Genomic DNA, 21,737 nt, shown 5'->3' with positions numbered 1-21,737 from the left:
AGAATTCCAGCTTATATGAATGCTAGAGGTAGTCTGTAACTTGTAATTTTTCCTGTTCTCAACTGCATAAGTAGATAAAGTTGTAGTATTTGTCCAATCTTAAGTCTCATTAGGTGCAGAGTGGGTATTGTTCTTCAGACAATATTAAAAATATTAATCTTTTAAAAATAAATGTGATGAGGGGGGTGCTCCCTCTCTGGGTGTAGAACTGGAGCAGTGTGCCAGCACAGTGGAATTGTGCTGGTGTACACCAGAGGATTTAGCTTATTTTAAAGACAAGCAAACCTTTTCAGAGGCTGATTCTGTACCTAGGGCCAGAGGGTATAGGAAAGACCACAAATTATTTTTGATTCAGGGGTTATATTTTTCTATGACTTCAGTGCAAATTTCAGCCATGCTGTGACTCATCTTTGGGATATTATTCAATATAGCTATTAAACATTAGATTGCATGAACAGGGTCACCTTAGAACTGGCAAAAATTAAGGACATATTTGGAAAGATATGAGGAAGGGGGGAAGTCAATATTTTTTAATTCAATTTCCCAGTAAGGCCTGCTCATTTAACTCAGAACATACCCTATAAAATGACAAAGCTATTTACATTAGAAAGTTTAAGCAGCGCTTGGCTGCGAAGTCCCTGGCTGCTAAGGAAGCGTGTTTTCATTAGTTTCAACTGGCTTTGGGTTTAAAAAAAGTAACAAATAGTGCTGAAAACCAGCAAGGTGCCAAGGCTGGCAACAGGGAGTCCTCTGAGCCTGCAGCCATTCCAATCAGGGTACTGCTGAAAAGCTCCGTTCTCAGAGCTGTTCTCTGGCAGTGCAGAGCAAAACCTCTTTTCATTCACTCCTTCCCACTTCAGTGCCTCAGTCAGGACTCACTGAGGAGAAAAGGCTCCTTATGGCAGCTGTTCAAGGGATAAGGATTTTATATTTTTGTGTGGGGGTGGCTTTGCTGGTGTGACCAACCCCTCACAGACTGTCATAGGACCTCAAAAGGTCCACTCACACAAAAAGGTCCACACTACACTCACACAAAAAGGTCCACATAGGATCTCTTTGTTCCACTCAGAGTGTTCAGTTCATTTCTGCACATCTCAATTAGGGAAAGCAGCCCCAGCAGCTTTACTCTCTGGAGCTCATTCATGGGAGAAAAGCTGCAATGGGACGCTGCAAACTCTGCAAGGAATCAGAGGGAACTTTTTGCATGGAATCTTTTAAAGGTCCCACGTAAACCTTTGAAGATGAAAGTCCATTTTCCTTGTTCCACAAAGAAAGATTGCACGAGCAGGACTGGAAGAACAGAGTGTGATTGTAGTTGCCCGTATTTAACCAAAATACAGTAATTAGCCTACGTGATAAAATGACAGCCAAGAAATGGCATAGAACTAGGAGTTTCAGAGATCTTACAAATCATTAGAGTTTGATGAGATTAACCTATTATATTTCAAAACCTCAAAGCATCCACTGCACACATTTCTCCATTCCTGTCTCTGAAGCTATTTTTTCCTTTACTGCTTTACTGACCTATGCCTGTGGTCTCTTCACTTCTGAAGCAAAGGTAATGCCATTAAAAGTCACTCCTAAATGTAGCCATTGACATAAATATTTTATATCCCATACTCCAGATGATTTATATTATTTTCTGGTGAGAAAAAAAAAGCAAAAAAAGAATGAGGAAAGAGCAGACACGGTAAGATTTCAGCTTGTTCTCTGAGAAGTTGTTTAGCGAAAAATAAACATGACTAAAAGAAAGCAGAAAATAGTCCTTCTCTTATTTGCTGATTCAGTCCCCAGTGGGGAGGGTGAGAGCCTGAGTATGAGACAGACATACTTTTTAAATTCAAGACATTAATTCAGACTGGAGCCACTGTGCAATGCAGGGTTATGCTCTGGCAGCTGTGGGAAATCAGAAAAATAATATCAAATATCTTGTACCAAAATGCATTCTGAGAAAGGTGGTGAAGTGTACCCAGAATGTATATAATGGTTGACTGGAATATGTCCCCTTTAAACAGTGAGTTCCCTCTAAGAGAATTAGGAAGGAGGACCTGCTGGAGATTAAGCCAGGTTTGGATGAGAAGTGGTTGAGTCAAACCTAAGTACATCATGGAAAAAGAAAGCTCTGTGTCATCATATGTGACATCAGAATTTTACCTGGCCACTTTAGGCCATTATCACTTACATCAGTAAAGACTTTCTTTCATCAAACTCTGAATATAGCAAAATAATTCTTATCTATGTAAAAGGAAGTAGAATGGAGTCCTAAATCTTGTGCAACCTTTGGGATCCCCAGCTGTTTCAGAGGCAGATCTACATACAGCAAATGCTTCTCCACAAGGCATTATTTTCTTCACCTTTGTGAAGAAAAAAAGGCAAGTATTTTCTTTAAACATTTTGTTTCTGTAGCTTATCTGAGCAGAGAACTTTTTCTTACTACAACATCTTGTCCATATATTTCAATTTTTGTAAAATTCTCTTGGAAAGAAAATGAAGGAAGAAAGCTGCCTCCAAATGCATATAGTTTCATTGATTGTAAAATAAAGAACTTTTATGGGTAAATGTAAAATAAGAAAGCAATTAAATTGTATTAGAAGAAGCCATTACAGGAATTCCCAAACTAAGACATCCAAGTGTACACTTTTAGAATATTGAAATATGCTACATTCTTTTTATAGTGTTGGACCAAGTTTTATTCTGGAACAAAGCAGATTGCTGTACAATTGTTAAGCATCTGTAGAATTTTACAAACCATATCTATCAGATTGTTAAGGAGATTTATCAGGTTCCTTTGACCAGTCTCCAAAGCAGTATCATTATTATAACAAGCTTGATTAAGAAATTCAGAGCTGCCCTGAATAAACCATGGCACATCATCACATTTACAGACTTGTGTTCAGAGCATTAATGGTCTCACTTAACCAAAATCACTGGATACAAATCCCTCACGAGCTGCTGTCTTAGGATGGATCCTTTGTGTGAGTTCCAAGAAGAAATTGCATCAGCCAGCCACGAGCATGAACATGGGACCAGAACACACACAATGACAGCTGACTTTCTTATTTTTACCCCACTCTTTCCATTTGTCAGAAATCTTGCAATCTCCAACACGCTGCTTGGATTTATAGGCTATCTCTCACTAGATAAGAGACGGAGTTCTGGTATCTGGAGCTTTATTTCTTCGATAAAAGCTTTCCACAAGCAATTTGGTGTATATTAAAGGCAAATAAATGTCCACTGAAGCAACATTACACTACCACCACTGGGCTGGACTTAATGAGAGCTCACACAGTGGGGAGTCTGAGAGGTTCACTGGGGAGCCCATGTGCCAGGAGAAAATGCAATTTTACCACAGACATATTTTGCATTGGTTGTTAAGCTAAAGCTTCTACATGTGCTTTTGCTGTAAGCATGAGAGTATTTGGGGAGAAAATCCTGCAAAGTGGCAACTGGCAAAGCACTTTCTGGCTTTAGGCTTGGAGGAAGGACAGACAGCTGACTGCTGGGGACGTGCTGCTCCTGAAACAACCCCTGAGAGACCTGTGGGCAGGGAGGCAGCAATGCTGGCAGGAGCTGAGGAAATGCAGATGGGCAAAGGCAGGCCTGAAGAGCTCCATGCCAAGGGCACCTCAGCAACAGCATCAGGCCCAGAGGAAGAGAACAGATTGCTGCAAAAGAAACTATTTGCATGGACTTGGCTGGGGAAAAGGGGGGAGGGGGGAAAACCTTAAAAAGAAAAGCAGGCCAGCTCTCTTTGCAGCAAACCCAGCTCACTAAGGTGAGGGTTAAATTGCTGCTCAGTTATTTGCCAGGGGAAGCTTCAGCTATACTGAAGTGTAGGGTTTAACAGCATGAGACTAGGAGCTCGGATTAGCATTGGCTAAAAGGAAACAAGAATAAACAAAAGGGCTCCTCTGCCAGACCTTTCCTGTTGAATATGTATTGTGTGGTGTCTCCATGCAGAGGACTGCAAACATTCTCTCTTTTGGTTTAAAGCATCCTGGGAAACTTCATTAAATTAATAATGACTGTTAGTAAAAGTTAAACAATTATTTTAAAGTATCATTCAGCTTGATGATAGAGTTTATTGAAGTGTTCCTGCCAGCAGTTTACTCCCTATGAGCAATACCTATATTCAGAGCTCAAACACTGGATTATCACTCTCTAGGTTTTTTGGTGCAAACCCATAGGAATCTCAAGATTATTGTGGTTTATGAAATAATAGTAATGAATTACACACATACAGTCATTCCTTTGTAAGGCTCCTATCTCCATTTAAAAGCATAGAAATATCTCATTTGATAAAAAGCTCTCTGCTTTCTGCTCCTGCCTTGTGTGCTTAGATGTGAATGTCCCTGGGTTATGCTATGGCAATGGCTGGAGCACAAGCAGGAGCTACAGATAGGAAAATCTGTTTCAGGAAAATCCAACCCTACAAAAGCAGGAGCATGGGACTCTTATTTCTCTAGCCAAGTGTGTGTAGGGGTTGTTAGATCCCCTCACTAAAGGGACTTGGGCCAGGTACGAGACCTGGGCTCCAAGCAATCTGACCCATCCCTGCCTGACCAAGTCCTCTCTGGGGATTGCCCATCTGCAGCAGGACATGCCAGAACTGCTCAAACCCCCCTGCATGAAAGGAATTAACACTTTCCTTTGTTGTATAAGAAGCTGAATGGGAAACATGGGATCGGGCAAAATCCAATTTCTTCCTACAGAACTGATGAGAGCGGAGCAAGAATTTGGATTTTGTCACATTTCTTCAGGCAGAAAGGGCACTGAGCCCAGTGTCATTGGGCAGGACTAAGAAATGCAATATGAATTCTCCAGGAAAGAAGGATTTATCAAGTCCTACAAAGCAAGAGGAAAGTAAGCAGTATTTTCCCTCAGGTGGCTGCTGGTCTGAGAAAGTTCCACAGGGTGTTCAGTCTTTGAATACCTTGTCAATTCCAGGAGAGATAACACAGATCTAAACTCACCTTTGGAAACTTTCTAGGTCAGCCTCAAGAAGCTGCCTATGCTTAAAACAGCTCCAGAAGGAGAAGTAACAGGCCAGTGCCTCTGCTTCTTCAGCAGGTACCACAGACACTAAAAATTCATGTTTGAGATCAAGAAAGGGCTGCACTGACCAAAGTCCCTTCAGAAGTGTCATTTGTGGGGTGGAATGAGTTCCTGCTGGTGATCCCAGCGTTCCCTCAGGGCTGTGGGACTCTGCTGTTCCATCACCAACAGCCAGAGCCAAAGGCAGCAGCTCTGCTGCAGCTGGAGCAGCCAGAGGATAGCAGCCTGTGGGCTGAGCTGCAGGGCTTTCTCTTAGCATGAGCCTGGGCCAGACCCAGCTCTTGGGGAGCCTCTCCAGAGGCCAATGTCACTGCTGCACTCAGAGGTTCCATTCTGCGTGGCCCAGCGGGATGCTCTCTGTACGTGTGGGCATCATCACAAATCGGTGTCTGTGTGCTCAGAGATGTCACAGAATTGAAACCAGCAGGGATGGCACATTCTGGTTATCTGGGTTTGTTGTTGAGGCTTGTTCTGTCAGGCTTTTCTGTAGGTAATGCAAAGGCAGTGAATTTTGGTTTTTTCCTGTGCAAATTCAATCCTGACTCCTTGGAGCTGCAGTGTTATGTAATGAGGATACATGTGCATACATGCATATATATATATAAATATAAATATAAATATGTATATATATAAACCCCCCCACAACACATTGCTTGTTACTCACATGCCTCAGAATAAACAGACCTTGTAAGAACTGTCTTGACCCTTTCAGTACTTTTCCAGCATCTTTCCCATTTCTGCTTTCCTGAAATAAAGGTTTGTACTCGGAGTGAACTTCAGCACCATGGGTGGTTACAGCCACTGCTGTTACTGTGTTATTAGAGACTGATGACAGCAAAAGCATCCCTGTTATCAGAATTTCCCTCCTGGCATGATGTACTTTGCAATATGTATACACACAATGAACAAGGTAGGAGCACAAAACCAGATTATTTTCATTAGTGTTTATCCTCTGCAGGAGCTCTGGCTGTCAGGTGTTGTTTGTGCTGCGTGGGTCAGTTACCTCACTGTGAAGATACTGATGCCATGCTTAGCAGTTTACTTTAAACCTATAATAAGGAAACCATCACCAGTTGTCAGGTTTCTCCTCCTTTTTTTTTTCCAGTATAAACTCAGGATTTTTTCTTTCATTGGTGTAAGACATGATAAACTTAGCAGATAATAAGCAGATAATATTCATGCAGATTTTGAACCAAAGAGGAACAGAATTGATCTGCAATTCTACCTTCCTGTCCTGTCCTACCTTTTCTGTCCTTCCAAAGGAAATAATCTTTTGCTTGTACTGTAAGGCTCAGCTTTCATTAGCCTGGACTAAGTTTCTCACAGTGGTCATTCCCTGTGGCAGGATTGCCAAGGACAAGTGTGGAGCATCCAGCAGGTGGTCTGGTTCATGTGGAACAGATAGATATATTAACCTGTGTCCTCTTTTCCACAGGGATGGAATTCATCACATATTCATTCCCAGTGTTTTGTGCATCTTGATCAGATGCTTGACCTGACACTGTAGACAAGCAGTGCAGAGCAGATCACACAAAGGATATATTAAAGTCCAAATCAGACTTCATTTTAAAGGAAAACAAGGTTATAGATCACATCTGAGGCATAAGGCAACATGTTCCTACCAATAAATCCCCAATCAGATGCACAAAAACTTGCAAGAGTGTGATGAATCCCAGCTGCATTGACCAGCATTAATTTTTCCTTTGTTCAGGAGTTTTCCATTTAGAATCTGGGTTGGCCATCTCCCCAGCAACTAATCCTTCTCTAGGGACAGGGGGAAGAAGAAACAAAAAAAAAGGAAAATAAAATTACTCAAGGATTCTACTCAGCCTAATGTTCTGCAACTGTAAAAATGTCTTTCCTTTTCTTTTGAATAACCAGGCAAACAGTAAAGCATTGTTCAAAATAATAAGTAAATGGAGACTCTTCTAGTTTTGTTGTCCTCTTTGGGGAGCAACACTAAACAGCAAACTCTTCTTCTAAGTAGTCACATCTTCTGCCCTTTCAGTTGTGGCTTTGCTGTTGTTAACAAATACTTTTCTAGCACCCTCAGACAGAAAACAAGGCATTGCTTTCACCCTGCACTGAGGATATCCACATGTTGAGGTCAGATTTTCTTGTAGAGGTGTGCTCATATGTGGGCAGCTGTTTCAGTATAGCACAGGCTTAATCTCCTCTCTGTTGAAGAAGGGGAGAAATGCCTAAACTACAAGGAAAAGGAATTTACTCATTTGCTTGTCAGCAAGGAGAAGCTGGTGACATTTAAGAATAAATTTTCCCTTTTAAACTTGTAACACCACCAGTTCATTTATAACTATACCATTGAACTAGCTCACTGTAGGTGGATTCTGCAATATCAATCCTGGTGGTTTTAATCAAACAGCAAGCAGGGTTTGTTTCAGCAAGACCACAGTGAGATTGTCCTTTAGAAGTCTGTGAGGAAATTGTTAAAGAAAACCCAAAAACTTCAAAAGAGTTGAAAGAAACCAGAGCAGGCATCATTCAGAAACTGATATTATCAGCAGCTCTTGCTCAGAAAGGAAGGGTACCCTTAGGTCTTTTATGAACTTGCATAAGCAACATTCCCATCTGGTATTGTGCTGGGCTCAAAAAGCTGCAGCACAGTCAACAATTAATTGGGGCTGGATGGAACAAAACTGCTTCAAGCACCAGTGAAACCCTCCCTGCCACCTTAGAGCTCAGGTCTGCACCTGAAAGCTGCTGTAAGAGCAACAGTCCAACACCTGGCTCAGAAACGCTGCTGCTGTCCCAGCCTGCAGTGGGACACAGCCCTGGGGCACAGGGAGCAGGGGATGCTCTGGGAGGCATGAGGAGTGGGAGCCATGAATTAATCCAGAGCATCTTCTTTACCCCAAAAGGCTTCACAAGTTGCATCAACTCTTCCAGATCTGTTTAAGTCCTTTTTTACCTCCTGCACATTTCTCAGAATAGGAGCTAAAATTTTGGACTGCAGTCAGTGATAAATTAGATGCCTTTACAACTCCAGGCCTTTGCATTCATGGAGGGAGTGAAAACTGTTATAAATACAGAGACAAGTGCACCCACATGCTTGCAAGTAATGATTCTGTGACACAGACAATATCACTAAGGGGAGGGTTCAGAAAACTATTGCTTTAGTAATAGACACACACATCTGCAGAGCCTCTTCTAGCAGTAGTTTTGGGTTGGGGTTTTGAGTGGGATTTTCTGTTTGGTGAAGGGGTTGTGTTTGTTTTATTGAGGGGGAGGGTTGGGGTTTGGGGGTTTTTTTTGTTTAATCTGTTAAGGAACATCAGTCCATCATAGGATGAGCCTCACTTGAAGCTCCCTAATGCCCATAGCAGGCGCTCCTGTTGGAGCAGGTTGGACATCCTTGGTTTGCTAAATGACACTCACATCACAGTCCTGCCCTCCCAGCTGTAAGACAGCCACAGCTGTGCCTCTCTGTGCACTGCAGCTCCAAATGGGAGCCCTCATCTTCCAGAGCTATGAGCACTGATCAGCAGCTTCAAAATATTTTTTTTAATTGACTCCCCCAAAACACATACACAGAGAATAAAAATTAGACAATAAATAGCCTATGCAAAAGGTTGAGGAAACCTTCTTCCCTTAACAGTTTTAAACATGTTGTGATCAGTCTACAGTGTCTGCTCCTGACTTAGCAAAGTGAACTGCTGTCAGACATTTCTTGCCATTATTGTCCTCTTCACCTTCCCCTCATTTGACTTTGTTCTCTGGTATAAACAGAGTTTGGAAGCATGGTTGGAATTGAATGTGGAAATTAACAGCTCCTCTGGCCTTTTTATTTAGGGACCAACAGTATGTTTTTCCAGCTGCACCTGATATCTGGCATTGGTTTATTCCCCTTCCATCCATCACCTTCTTAATTCAAAACCAAGTGGTCAAGCAACCAAATACCAAATTAGGAAAACAACAGCACACAGTGTCCGTAAAAAAGTGTCTCCCTCTTTTGCCAGATACATAGATGCCATTAACTCACATCAAGCTCCAGCAGCCTGTCTTTTCCCTGCACTGCCCTTGGCCTCTTCCCATCCCACACACCCTGGCAGGTGTTACCCAGCCCAGCCAGCTCCCACTGGGTCCAGCGCTTGAAGCGCTGCAAGCAGAGAAGACACAGTGCTGTTGCCAGGGGTTTTGCCTGTTTTTAAAACCCAAAACAAGGCCCACAGAAGCAGAGTGAATTACAGTTGTGCCTCTCACACCCCTTGCAGGGTGTCTGGGATAGCTCTGCAGGGATGGATGCAGCTGCTGCCCCATCCTCTCCCTCTGGACATGGCAGGGCTCAGCTCACACAGCAGCTGGACACCTGCTGCAGCTGCATCCTGGTGTGGGTTCTTTGGAGTTTATTCACCTTGACCTGGTTTAGCAGAAATGCTTCCCCCTTCCCATGTTCTTTCAGTCTACAGAGAAATGCCATCTCAGTTTCACAGCATCTTCAGACCAGCTACCCTTGGGGTCCCAAGTGCTTGCTTTCTCATGGAATTTGGTACATCCCTAGAGCACAGACGTGGTTATTTTTCATGCCATTCTTAATATATTAGAGTCAAAAATAGAATTATTCTATGTAAAAGGCAAGGGCGTTTTATCTCCGGAGAAAGAGCAGTGTAGTGCAACAGCAAGCAATTTGAAGGCACAAAAATAAACCCTCAACATTTTCTTCCTGAGAGGATGAGAAATGGGTGGGGGAAAAAATAGCAATTGGTGAAGCAGTCCCCAGTAGCTTGTTTCATGACTGCACTTTAACTATTTAAAGCACCCAGATTGCACAGAGGCCTTGTTTAATATTTAGAGCTGATATTGATGGGCCTTGCTTTACTAACAGCATATTATTTTGTTCCTACTGGGAACAACCAGCTCCTGCATGCTAAAGAGACTTCTTTGGAAGGAACAGAAAGCATTTGAGCTGCAGAAGCACAGGGAAATCTGACCCTCCCCTTAACCAGGAGTGGTGCCTGTGCTAACTGCCAAGCACCAAGCCCACAAAAGCACAGATGCCTCCACAGCCTCCCTCTGTCCCTCACCCTGCCAGAGGAGAGGATAAAAGAATGCATGAACACCATGCACACCCTCATCAAGGATTCCAGTCATCGATGAAACTGGACTGAAAGCCCCCAAGACCTGTGCAGGTGTCACAATGTTCAAAGAGCTTTTCAAGTTTTTGTTCAGAACAAATCTCCCAGTTTGGAACCACTGCAAGCAAGTTCTACAGATCATTGACAAAGAGAAGCTGCTACAACAATTGCATCTGGATAAAACAGGACAGCTGCAAGATCTTCAAAGGTTTCACATGGCTTTTAAGTCTCTGTGACAAACAACACTTTGGCAAGAAAATCCTTTCTTTCCTGGATAATTGTTACCTTAGTGTGGAAGAACGTGATGGTTGAATCCTTTCAAAGAAGCCTACAAGCCTTCATTCCTTAGCAAGATAATTTTTTATCATTCATTCTATGCCTGATATTCCCCAAGAGCCTCTGTCCCTTCTAAGCAATAAACAACCCCTTAGCACATATCAAAGAACTCATTACAATCCTGTTGTGAAAATTACATGGCCAGACATTAAAACAAGCATAATTTTCCTATAGAGATAATAATTATTTGACTAATTGGGTATTTTTGCCACACAGTCCCCATGATAGCTTCTTTTTTCCCGGCTGTGTCTTCTAGAAAGGCCAGCGTAATAAATGTGGTAATGGCAAAGGACATGAAACACAAAATGTTTCAGAGACTGGAGTTAAATTCTTCAATAGTTCCTGCCCAAGATTTTTAGAGAGCCTATATTGGGTAAAAAAAAACCTTCACAGATAGCTTGAAGGCAAAAAACTCCTGGCCAATTAAAGAGGTCCCTGAGTGCCACCAAGGCATGGGCTTCTGGAGTTGGTGAGCTATCCATGCTTAAATAAGATCTGGCTGTAGTTTTTTGGGTATGCCACCATGCCTCTTTGGTCAAAATAAGTCTTTTAGAGTAAAACTAGCATTTAAAAAAAAACCCACATTAATAGAGTCATAAACACCTGTCTCAAAACAAGAACAGGATCAATAGGTCATTGCAAGGGGTAGTAACCAATCTTCCCTTGTCAAAGCTCTGCTGTCAGTGGGGAACCTTTTTGTCAGGCAGAGCTAAACAAGCTTTTTCTGGGACAGGGGTGTTCACTCTTTGCACTGTATTTTGACATGAACATAAACTGACATCAAAAGACTTTAAACCTGTTCATAAAATACAGTGGTCAGTTTATCAAAACCTCTTTTGGTTGTATAGCAAAGTTTAGAAACCCAAACACCCTGGTATTTTACTGTCACTCCTGGCAGACAGACTTTAACTCCTGAGCAGTTCGCTTGAGAGCAAAGCCTTGCTCACACTCTGGGTGTGCCCAGGTGCTGTGCAGGCTCTGCATCACTCACTGCCAGCTGCCAGGACCTGACCACTTCTGCCTGCTGCTTGGCACAGCTGCAAAATACAAGGTGCAAAGTTGGAAATGAACTCTTGAAAATCACCCTGCAAAGATACCATTCCCTGAGCCACAGCCTGGTTTAGGCTTTGGTTCTGATTTACGTTATCAGGTTAAGAAAATTAAAAGCTTTAGTGGCCACTTTCAGAGAGCTGTCTGCTGCTTGCGTGTGCCCAGCTGGAGCAGGGCTGGTCCTGCTGCCTGGTCCAGCCCATTGGTTTGTGGGGCACAGGGGCAGAGATGATCTCAGTGAGCCCCTTTGGCAGGGAGGGGTTTCCTCTCCCACAGGCTGGATGTGAGTTTGCAGGATATGACCAACACAATGTCTCATTTGTAATGTCAAACAGCAGCCATACAAAATCCCAGCCTGGTGTCAGCCCTGCCATGTATTCAAGGGAGTGCCTGGGAGGGTTTCCACCCTGTGAGCCAGGCTCAGCTCTGGGACAGTGCTGTCATCCACCCACCACCTGCCAGCTGCTGCTCCCAGACCCAGCAGAGCAGCACAGCACTGCAGTTCAGTTCCCAGCCAGCTGCCAGGGGCAGCAGGAGCAAAACTCAGCCAGGCTCTTTTTTGGCAACTCCATCAGAGCCGATGGAAACTGCAGCTGAGCTCCTCTGCCCTGGACAGGCTCCTGGAGGCATTACCCAGAGGACAGCACTCTATCCACTCACTCTCACTGCTCTTCTACTCTTTACAGAAGGGGCCCCCCAGCCTTCCACCACCTCCTCCAGGTATTGAAAGGCAACTCCAGTATGTAGCGACAATAGAGTACTAGAAAAGGAAATGCCAGATACAAACCAGCAGCAGAAATAAGACTGTCCATTGGCATCTCCAGTCCCCAGGTTCCCAGACAGGCCTGTTTTTGTGGCAGAGTTACTGCTCATCTAAAGCACTGAAAGGAAAAATGGTCTTTTTTTCCATTCAGTCACATTTCCTCTGCACAGGGCTGTTGCTGCCCTTTCCAGCATGTCCAAGTTCTGCTTTCAGACGTTTGGGCACTGGTACATTCTCCCAGGATCATATAATTATCAGTCTGTAATCTCCTGTTCCACTGCGGATATGAGCAACCCTTTTATGCTCACAGTAACAATTTGGAAGTGTTAAAGTTTGAGCACTGGGCCCCTGGTGCTTACACGTGTTTAAATTGGCCCTCCCTGAAAGCTGATGTATTCCATCTGCTCTATTGGATTCCTTGGCTTAAAGTTACTGGAAACACTGAATGTTTCTTCTGCAGTGCTCCTGTGGCTGTCCAAGAGCAATACACACACTCAGAGCTCGTGCCTGGGCTGCTCAGGGCTAGAGCACTGCACTGCCAGTGGCTTCAGCGGGCTTTTGTTAGAGCTACACTGAAATCCTAAGTCCTGCAGTTCGCATTTCTAATCAATCCTATAACATGCAAGTAAGGCTTGATGGATAAATAAAACACGCACATTTGCAGCTCATTTCCTCTAACATTTTGCCTGAATGATGGAAATTAAGCGTTTTTATATTTATGTCAAGAAAAGGAGCCATGACAGGAAAATCTTTAGGTTATAAAGAAGCAGTAAATTATCAACACCAGCAGCAGCACTGGATTAACCATTCAGATATCCACTGCAAGATTTTTACATTCCAACTGCCTCATTGCCATTCCCAGACTCTCCAGGCTCAGGGGAAGTTATATCACTAATTTAAAGCACACAGGTGCATTCAAAGTGGGTCACACAAGTCATTAAAACAGCACATTTCTAGAACAACTTTCACAACCCAGCCACCTCAACTGTGGCAGACTCTGGGAGTGTACCTGGCCCTTGGCTTGGGCCAGCTCCCACAAGCCTGAGCAAATGCTAGCAGCTGGAGGGATGCCCACCTTTCCAGCAGCACTGCTGACTCCTTGAAGCCTGTCTTTTGCTGCAGAAGCTGCATTTTAAAAGTGAAGATTCAGGAGTATTAAAAATATTTCAGCCTCTTCATCATCTTTACTTTCTTATGCATTTCTATCTTGTTCAGTTAAGATTCAGCCCTTTGCTTACTTCCAGTACAGCTGGAGCACAGATGCAGGGACCCTTTTCTGGTTCCCAGCACCTCCCAGCCCTGCCAAGCTGCAGGAACCCTCTTCAGACCTGCAGCCTCTTCACGATTTTAGCTCAGACCTTTAATTTAAAACAGCTCAACTCACCTCTCCAGGATGCTCTCAAGCCTACTCCACGTGCACTCCTTGGCTGGAAAACACAACCACCCTGAGTGCTCTGAGCTGGGGTTACACCCAGTGTAGTGGGGAATCAGGCAAAGCTCCTCGTGTGTCTCACTTTGGAGCAGGTGGAGCCAATGGCTGAGGTGAGTGATTGCCCAGCACAAGCTGCAGCAGGCACTGGGTAACAGCTCCCAGTGTCAGGTGAAATTCCAGCCAGCCTGCTGAAACAATTAAAAATGCACTGGGCAGCCTCCACAGAAACCCTTTAGATCAACTCCTCCTCTCCCCATTTTTGTGGTGAAGCCACACTCTTCAGAGTTCACTTCAACTCAGCTTTCAGCCATTAGCCGGGGGAGAAAATATCCTGGCTGCAAAATGGTATCATGGCTTTGACTAAGTGGCTAACTGGGGGGAAATGGATTCATTGTTCAGGAGGCTGCTTCCCATATCCTCATAATTGCTTCCAGCAAATGTTGACCATTCTCCCTCCTCACCATAGTGGAAGCATCTTCTGGTTGAGTGGATTTGCCGTGTGTTTTGTACAGAGCAGCTGAATGCAGATTTACATAAAAATAGTATTGCTGAGCATTTAGTTCTGACCATTTTGTACTTGGTACAGCCATCTGCAATCAAAATGTTTGGAGAATATTACAGATGTTCTTGCATGTTAGTCTCAAAAACTCCTCAAATATAAAACTCCTACATCCGCTCTCTAGAGTTGCCAAACTTTTTCTGCACTTCTGTTATTAAGCAACTCTGTTATTAAGCAATCGTGTTATTAAGTTTAGTGGATGTGAGACATCTTTGTCATGTTCAGCACTGCATGCCAGGAGCTGGGTGGTCACTGGTGGGGAGTGCTGTGCTGCCCTGACCATGGGACTCCCTGGGCACAGGGAGCCTCTCCCCATCCTCCTGCCCACAGCTGGGCACTCCCACCCCTCCATGGGCACCACAGCAGGGGAAACAGGGCTGGAGAGCTGCACTTCCAGAAGGATGGAAGACTGCTGTAGGATCAATCCCACCACGAGGAGCCTTTTAAACAGCTTTTATCATACACACTCTCTAGATGACAGAGAGAAGGTGAGAGCAGATCTGAAGCAGAACTGGCCCTTTCTTTAGTAAAAACTAAGATGTCAGATTTTCTATAATGGAAGCTAATCACTAGCCAACAAAGCAGTGTGCTTGGAGGGGTGGTTTTTCATTTTTAGCCTTGCTGAAATGTTCCTGAAAGCTAATAGCATCTATAATGTAGTTGCTGATTTGTTTTGCTGTATGAAAGAAAGCAGAAAATAGAATTGTTGTATGTAGGAGGCGAAGATGTATTTTGTGTAGTGAGCAATGTGCTGCAGTAAGAAAAGGCTGCCATGGTAAACATGCTGTCCCCACGAAAGGCTGAATGTGATCATGTGGCTAACCACTTGTGATCTTTGAAAGGCAAGGCGTCACCTGGGTGTCTGAGCACAGTGTGATTTTGGAGGCAGGAATCCAGACAATCAATCCAAACAGCTTCTCTCCCTCTCCAGCAGATGCTGCTGCAAAGCTGTGCACACCCAAAATCAGAGCACAGCCCTTTGTGAGCAGCCCCCACGCCACTGTCTGGATGCACAAGTGGGCTGATGGCTGCTGCCTGCCTTCTCCCCATCCCACACACATGGTCTGAGTGCAGAGCAGGAGCTGGGGCAGGGCAGGCCATGCTGGGGTCTGCTGGCAGCTCTGGGGCAGGTGGACGCTGCCCTTCACCTCCTCCAGAGCTTGGCAGGAGCTCCTGACGTGGTGCAGGGACCATGGCAGCAGCTGCAGCTTCTCTATCAACAGTGCACAACAATCTGTGTCCCACCAGGCTCTGCCTGTGCCCCTGGAACCTCCTCTGCCTGGTACAGCTGAGTGGGATACAGCTCATGGTGAAACCATTGCCAGCTCCTGCAGGCTGTGCAGTGCAGAGAGCAGCACAGGCCATGGAGGGAGCCAGGGGAAAGGAGCCTGCCCAAAGGATTTGGGGCTGCCTGGATCCTGAGGAATGGCATGGCTGGGGGTGCAGATGCCATGGAAGGATAGAATGGAGAGGCAGGAGCACAAAGTCAGGGAGCCACAGCAGCAAGGCAATGATACATTTCTTTATTTTACTTTTAGAAAGATGAGGAGGAGCTCAGTCTCGTGCCATTAAATAGTAGGTCCCACACTTGGGGCTCACTGTGGAAAAGCATTCCAGCCTTAAAAATGAGTTAAACTTGGCCTCATGGTTTCCAGCTGTGCTGTGCTTTTCACAGCCTGCACCTTTCACTGGGAGCTGTGGTATCATTGGCTGAGCTACCAAACCACGGGTGTCCCAGGAAAGAGACCCATGTTTGAAGGTGACACTGCCCAGTTTTGTGGATAAAAGACAGAAATTTGGACACACAAACATACATATCACACTTTATTTTCTGTGCCAGACAACTCTCCCTTCTGAAAAGTTCATTAGCAGCTTTTATGTGCTAATTTAAAGTCCAGCTTTGCCTCAGAGATCACACAGGAGGGAGGGAAGCTGCATGTGTCTGTATTTAAGGTGCTGTGGCTCTGCTAGTCCTAGACCCCCCCAGGGTGTGGGATGGGGAAGGGATGTTTTGATTACCCCAACTGCTGGATTTGCTTTGAGCACAGAATTGCAGCAGGGCCAGGCACAAGGAATTCAGCTGAGTTCTCACCTGGGCAAAGGGACACGAGGCTGAAGCATCGTGAAGTTCAGTAAAATTAATACCCTAAAAATCTACTGCAATTCTCTTCAGTTTTTGATCAAACCAGGTGCTGATCAACTACATCCACTTGATTAATAGCAAGCACTCACTACAGAAACAGACACTAACAATCTCCCATTTCAGTGTGTCAAATGCACATAATTATTCATCACAGATACTATTTATATGCCCACGTACTGCTAAGTGAAAGAATGCTTTCATCCTGGTTTTATCATTTCTAGATTAAATCACAGTTTTTCCTATTTCCTCCAGACAGCAGCTCAGCCCCACAATTTTCTCTCCAAATGACAGGCAATTCTTTTAAGCACATTGAATTATTTTTTCCAGGTGGTGGTTCAGTTGAAATTAAATGTTACTCTTTAACAGCTGTGGCACACAAAGATGACAACTTTAATGTTCCAGCCAACTTGAAAATCAGAATTAAAAAGAGGACTTTAAATTCCAAGTGAGCACTGGCAGCCAGCACTCCTTTTTCCTGGCATGAGGGTGTAAGGAGCACAGGGGAAGTGACAGCACTCCTGTGCTGAAGGCTGGAAAGGGCCTTGGGGCTCACCCCACCAGCTTAAAGACTCACTCAGGCCCCACAATCGAATAAGTACTGGCAGATTTGATTTTTATTGTCATTTTTAATCTCTTAGCGGTTTGATTTCCCAGCAGCTGGTGAAGGACATGGTTACCTCCATCCCCCTGGGAGCAGCCAAGTGTCCTGGCGAGCAGAGCGAGGTGCCCAGCTGGCAGGGACACAGGGGCACCTCCTCTGCAGGAGCACAGACTGAGGGAGATGAGAGGGAAGGGCAGGGAAGGCGTCGGGGAGCAAAGAGGCCACTCTGCCATCACTCAGGGCTCACTGGCTGTCCCCCCCAGATACACACCCTCTTCACCACCTGGCCACAGTGATAAAGTGCCCTTTGATCCAGCAGAGGCTCTGCTGCCCCAGTATTAACCTGGACAATTATTTCATATCCATATTTCCTTTGCTTTGTCCACCGAGGATCAGTTAGAAGCCATTAAGGTGAAGAACAGAGGAAGGTCAAATTAATCTTGACCAAGAATTACAAAAGTTCATGAGATAAAGCCCAGCAGTAGCCATGTGTTCTGGTGCTCTGCTGAGTGAAATGTGCAGATATGAGTAAAAGAGAAAAAATACAAAATATTTGTTTGATAAATGTAAATAGCTCAGATGCTTTTGTCTGTCAGGAACTGAATACACTGAGGCACCAACATTTTATAAAAGTCATATTCTATAATGGTGCAAATTGATAACAAAAGGGCAAGGCATTGATACTACAGATTAAGGCAAAATAAACGCATTCTTGTGAATCTGCTTAGCCTTACCATGGAACAACAGTGCCTCCCAATGACCAGAGTGTAACTCTGAAGGTTCATATATTGCTTGTCACTATATCTTTTTTGGTCTATATCTTTTTGCTTGTCTCTGGTACTTCATGTATTATTTCAACCACCACATCTCAGCAGATTTCACTGCCAAGAAAGCTTTCATACTGAACTACAAAATTAAATTACTATCACAGAATCAGCATATATATCCGCTGCCAGAATATTCTGTTCTTTATTTGCAAGCAAAATGAAGTGGCTGTAAGACCTGAAACATGGGTGTGTGGAACCCCAAGGATACCGGGCAATAGTGTGCTGGGAGTGTTCCTGCAGTTGTGACTGTTCTGGTCAGTGACACGTGCTAGGTCTCAGTTAAGCATGCAGGTACTACTTTTCTTAACTGATTGCAAAAATAATTCACCAAATAAAATTAACATTTCCCCCTTTTTTTCTTTCCCAAACCAGGTCCTGATTATTTCAGCTCCAAGAATCTTGCACTGCAAGCCCAGAAAAAGATCCTGAGTAAAATGGCAACCAAAACCATGGCTAACATGCTAATTGACGACACAAGCAGCGAAATCTTCGACGAGCTGTACAAAGTCACAAAGGAGCACACCAGGAACAAAAAGGAAGCCCATAAAATCATGAAAGACCTGATCAAAGTGGCCATAAAAATCGGGATCCTCTACCGAAACAACCAGTTCAACCAGGAAGAGCTGGAGATCGTGGACAAGTTCAGGAAGAAGCTGAACCAAACTGCCATGACCATCGTCAGCTTCTACGAGGTGGAGTACACCTTTGACAGGAACGTGCTGGCAGAACTGCTGCACGAGTGCAAGGAGCTCGTGCACGAACTCGTGGGGCGGCACCTGACGGCGCGGTCCCACGGGCGCATCAACCACGTCTTCAACCACTTTGCAGATGTGGAGTTCCTGTCTGCCCTCTACAGCCTGGATGGGGACTGCCGGCCCTACCTCAAAAAGATCTGCAATGGCATCAACAAACTGCTCGATGAGAAGGTTCTTTGAAACCGCGCTCGAAGGCAAGAAACCGACCAAAAACTTCTCTCTAGAACTGGCCACCCTTCCTAAGCCATGGTAGGCAAGCAAGCTTCCTTCCCATCAGTCTTACTACAATCCCCTACAGGGCCCAGAAGGTGCTCACCAGGCTCGTGGTGAAGTGGAAAACTTAAATCAGAAAGCTGTCGATTTCAATGCTTTGTTCAGATAATTCAGTCGTTTTCAAGGAGCAGAGTGAACAAGGCTGCTGATATATATTGTTCAGACACAGATTGCTATTCACCATGATCTCGCTAGCTTTGTGTTCAAGGCTGAACATGCGAACAAAAAGTAAACTTGGATGCATGGCTATGTAAAAAGAGACAGATGAAGGCAAGAGCAATACATGAAATTTACCCCCAAGGCCCTTGGTGCATATATTTTTATTATTTCCACGCTAACTGAAAAGGCTTTGACAGAAAGTAGGGCTGTAATGGATTAAGTTCACTCCTTTCAAAAGGATCAGGAATCAATATGAGAAAACATCTCTGATTTTACATGGTCTATAAATCTAATAAGAGAGTAACAAATCATACAAGCAGGAGAAAATCTAAAGAACTGCTCAGTGAAGCAACAGTTTCATCAGTTTAGTTTTATACCTGCTAACAACAGAGAGGAGGTTTCATTTTAATTCGAAAAGCAGCTCAGTGGTTCAAACTCAAAGGCAGATAAAGTAGTCCAGCACTCCCCTGCTCTCAGGGCTTGTCTATTGGGTAACAGCAGGTGAGTTCAGACTGAAGGTTGTGCTGCTCTTACTGTTCTGCCTGGAAGAACAAAATACTCTTTGTGAAGATTTTGAAATTGCCCTTGTGAGGAGCAGCACTCCTGAGACCAACATTTACATCTCTGAGCCTCAAAATATTCAGCCTAGATAATACTCTTGGTTAATGTACCCATGACATTTGTGCCTATGGTAAATCAGAGGTGGGATACAAAGGAACCCCATCCACTATTTGTGCAGTGCCTCCAAGTGTAGCATATCCACAGTTGTCAAAACAGAAGAGCCTTAGTGACTCTGGTGAGTTCCTGGAGTGAGTTTTTGTTCAGAATGATTTCACTGAATTTTCTAGGGTTTTTTGAAACAAGATATAGTGATGTCTTCAAACTGAAAACATTTTGCCAAGAAAGAGTGGGGTTTGTGCAGGCATGGTTGGACACAGGGAGTGTGGGAGCAGAGCGGATGCTCTGGCTGCCACTTGCAGAACCTGGGAAGGTGGAGACTGACCCAGAGTGAAAAACACATGTTCAGAAATCTCCCCTCTCCTTGTCCTCTCCATCTTATCCTCCAAACTCATCTCTGTCTCCTGGCACTGCAGTGTCAGGAGCCCTCTCCTTTCAGCTGACACAGAGAGCAGACAGTGCCATCATCTGGGGGTAATACCTTCCATATCATGTATACTACAATAGAGATATGCATGTATCTGAAAGTTGACAAAGACAAGAAAATATATTTGAAAGCCATTCCTCTCTAAGGGAAACTTACAGGTTGACCACTCATTACTTTAGGATAAGAAAAAAAACCACATTCCTCATTTAAATAAATTCTTGAATACTATGATATTAAGAGAAAACTGTTCAAAATTCCTATTATCCTTCGGTCTTTCCTCACCCCAGAATAACTATATTTTATCTCTTGCAACAAGTTTTTACTGTCATACCTTTATACAGCTGAGAATACACACACCCAGGTCATATACTCACTTGGGTTGTCCTCGATGGATTTTTACCTGTTCCCAGAACTCATTTGAAGCACAGTAAAAATGAAAGACATTGGCAGAACAGTTTTTAATGTGTAAATTTCCCCCACATATTTCCTTTAACCATTAAAAGTAGATTTAGTTGCCATGAAGATGGACAACTCCTTTGCAACACAGAAATGAAACAGCAACATTTGGGGTTGCAAGTTCAGCCATTGCAGAGCCATATTTACATGCATCATTACCTGCATTTCTTCCAGGCATGTACTTGTCAACTGATGCTTTTGAACTGTATTTCTTGTATCCAATGCTCCTGTCCCAGTGCACATGTCAGATTTTGTGTGTTTCATTTGTGGCAAACAAATTTAAGTTCTTCTTTTAAGGCCAGAAAAAGATTATTCAACATTCAAGATGTCTAAAGGAAAGGGACTGTATTTGTGACTTTTTGTGTGTTTCAAGTATCAATATTCAGATTCTGGTATTTTAAACACACCAGCTGAACATCTGTTGTTTTATTTAAAAATAATCTGAGTAGCCTTAAGGAAAGATATGTTTTCAAGTATTTCTCATACTTGCATATCCTGTATATTCATTGTTTACTTTTGTACTTGTAGCTTGGTATGTAAAAACATTGCTAAAATATGGGCAATGTTCAGGTCACCTTAAATATATTATGTATTATCACATTTGTGGATTAAAAACGTGTGATTACTGCCCTTTTTGTTTCCTTTTGATTTATTTATCCTACCACCTCTATTGTATTCCAAGCACATATCAGCAGCAAAGAGCAGGTGCCACAAGCCAAAATCTCACTCCTCCAAGGACCTTCTTGCAAGTTTTTCACTAAATATTCAGCCCAGTTTAGCTTGATGTGATTTAAGGCAGATAGAAGTCATATTCCTGACAGATTTCACAGCCCTGTCCTAAACATGGAGATGCTGGAACTTACCAGAACATTTTAACAGGAAACATTTATTCCCCTGTCCTTATTCCCAGAAAAGGCAAACTGTTTTGGCTGAAAGGGCTCAGGATTTGCAAACAGCTCACATGGCAATTATACTGAAAGCAGTGAAATACTGGCACAAAGAGAACACTGACAACTACCTTAAAATCGAAGTTTAAAGCAATCTCCTTAAGTGGTGCTTTGAGCTTTCCTGCTGGTAAAACATTTCTGTCAGGGTAATTTTATGAATCATATCATGGCAGGACACAATAT

The 21,737-nt window shown here is 43.7% G+C and overlaps 1 protein-coding gene across 1 annotated transcript in view; it reads left to right on the top strand.

The window, feature by feature from the left end:
- Positions 1 to 21,237, top strand: part of TNFAIP8L3 (TNF alpha induced protein 8 like 3) — a 44,910-nt gene extending 23,673 nt beyond the window's left edge. Inside the window, exon 2 of the mRNA XM_030955627.1 lies at positions 18,232 to 21,237. Coding sequence (XP_030811487.1) covers positions 18,232 to 18,794 — 563 coding nt within the window. The 3' untranslated portion in view covers positions 18,795 to 21,237. The remainder of the gene's footprint in view (positions 1 to 18,231) is intronic.
- The last annotated feature ends 500 nt before the right edge of the window (positions 21,238 to 21,737 follow it).

Source organism: Camarhynchus parvulus, chromosome 10, assembly GCF_901933205.1.
Source record: "Camarhynchus parvulus chromosome 10, STF_HiC, whole genome shotgun sequence".
In the NCBI taxonomy this organism is placed as follows: domain Eukaryota; kingdom Metazoa; phylum Chordata; class Aves; order Passeriformes; family Thraupidae; genus Camarhynchus; species Camarhynchus parvulus.
This window is presented reverse-complemented; position numbering and strand designations above follow the sequence as displayed.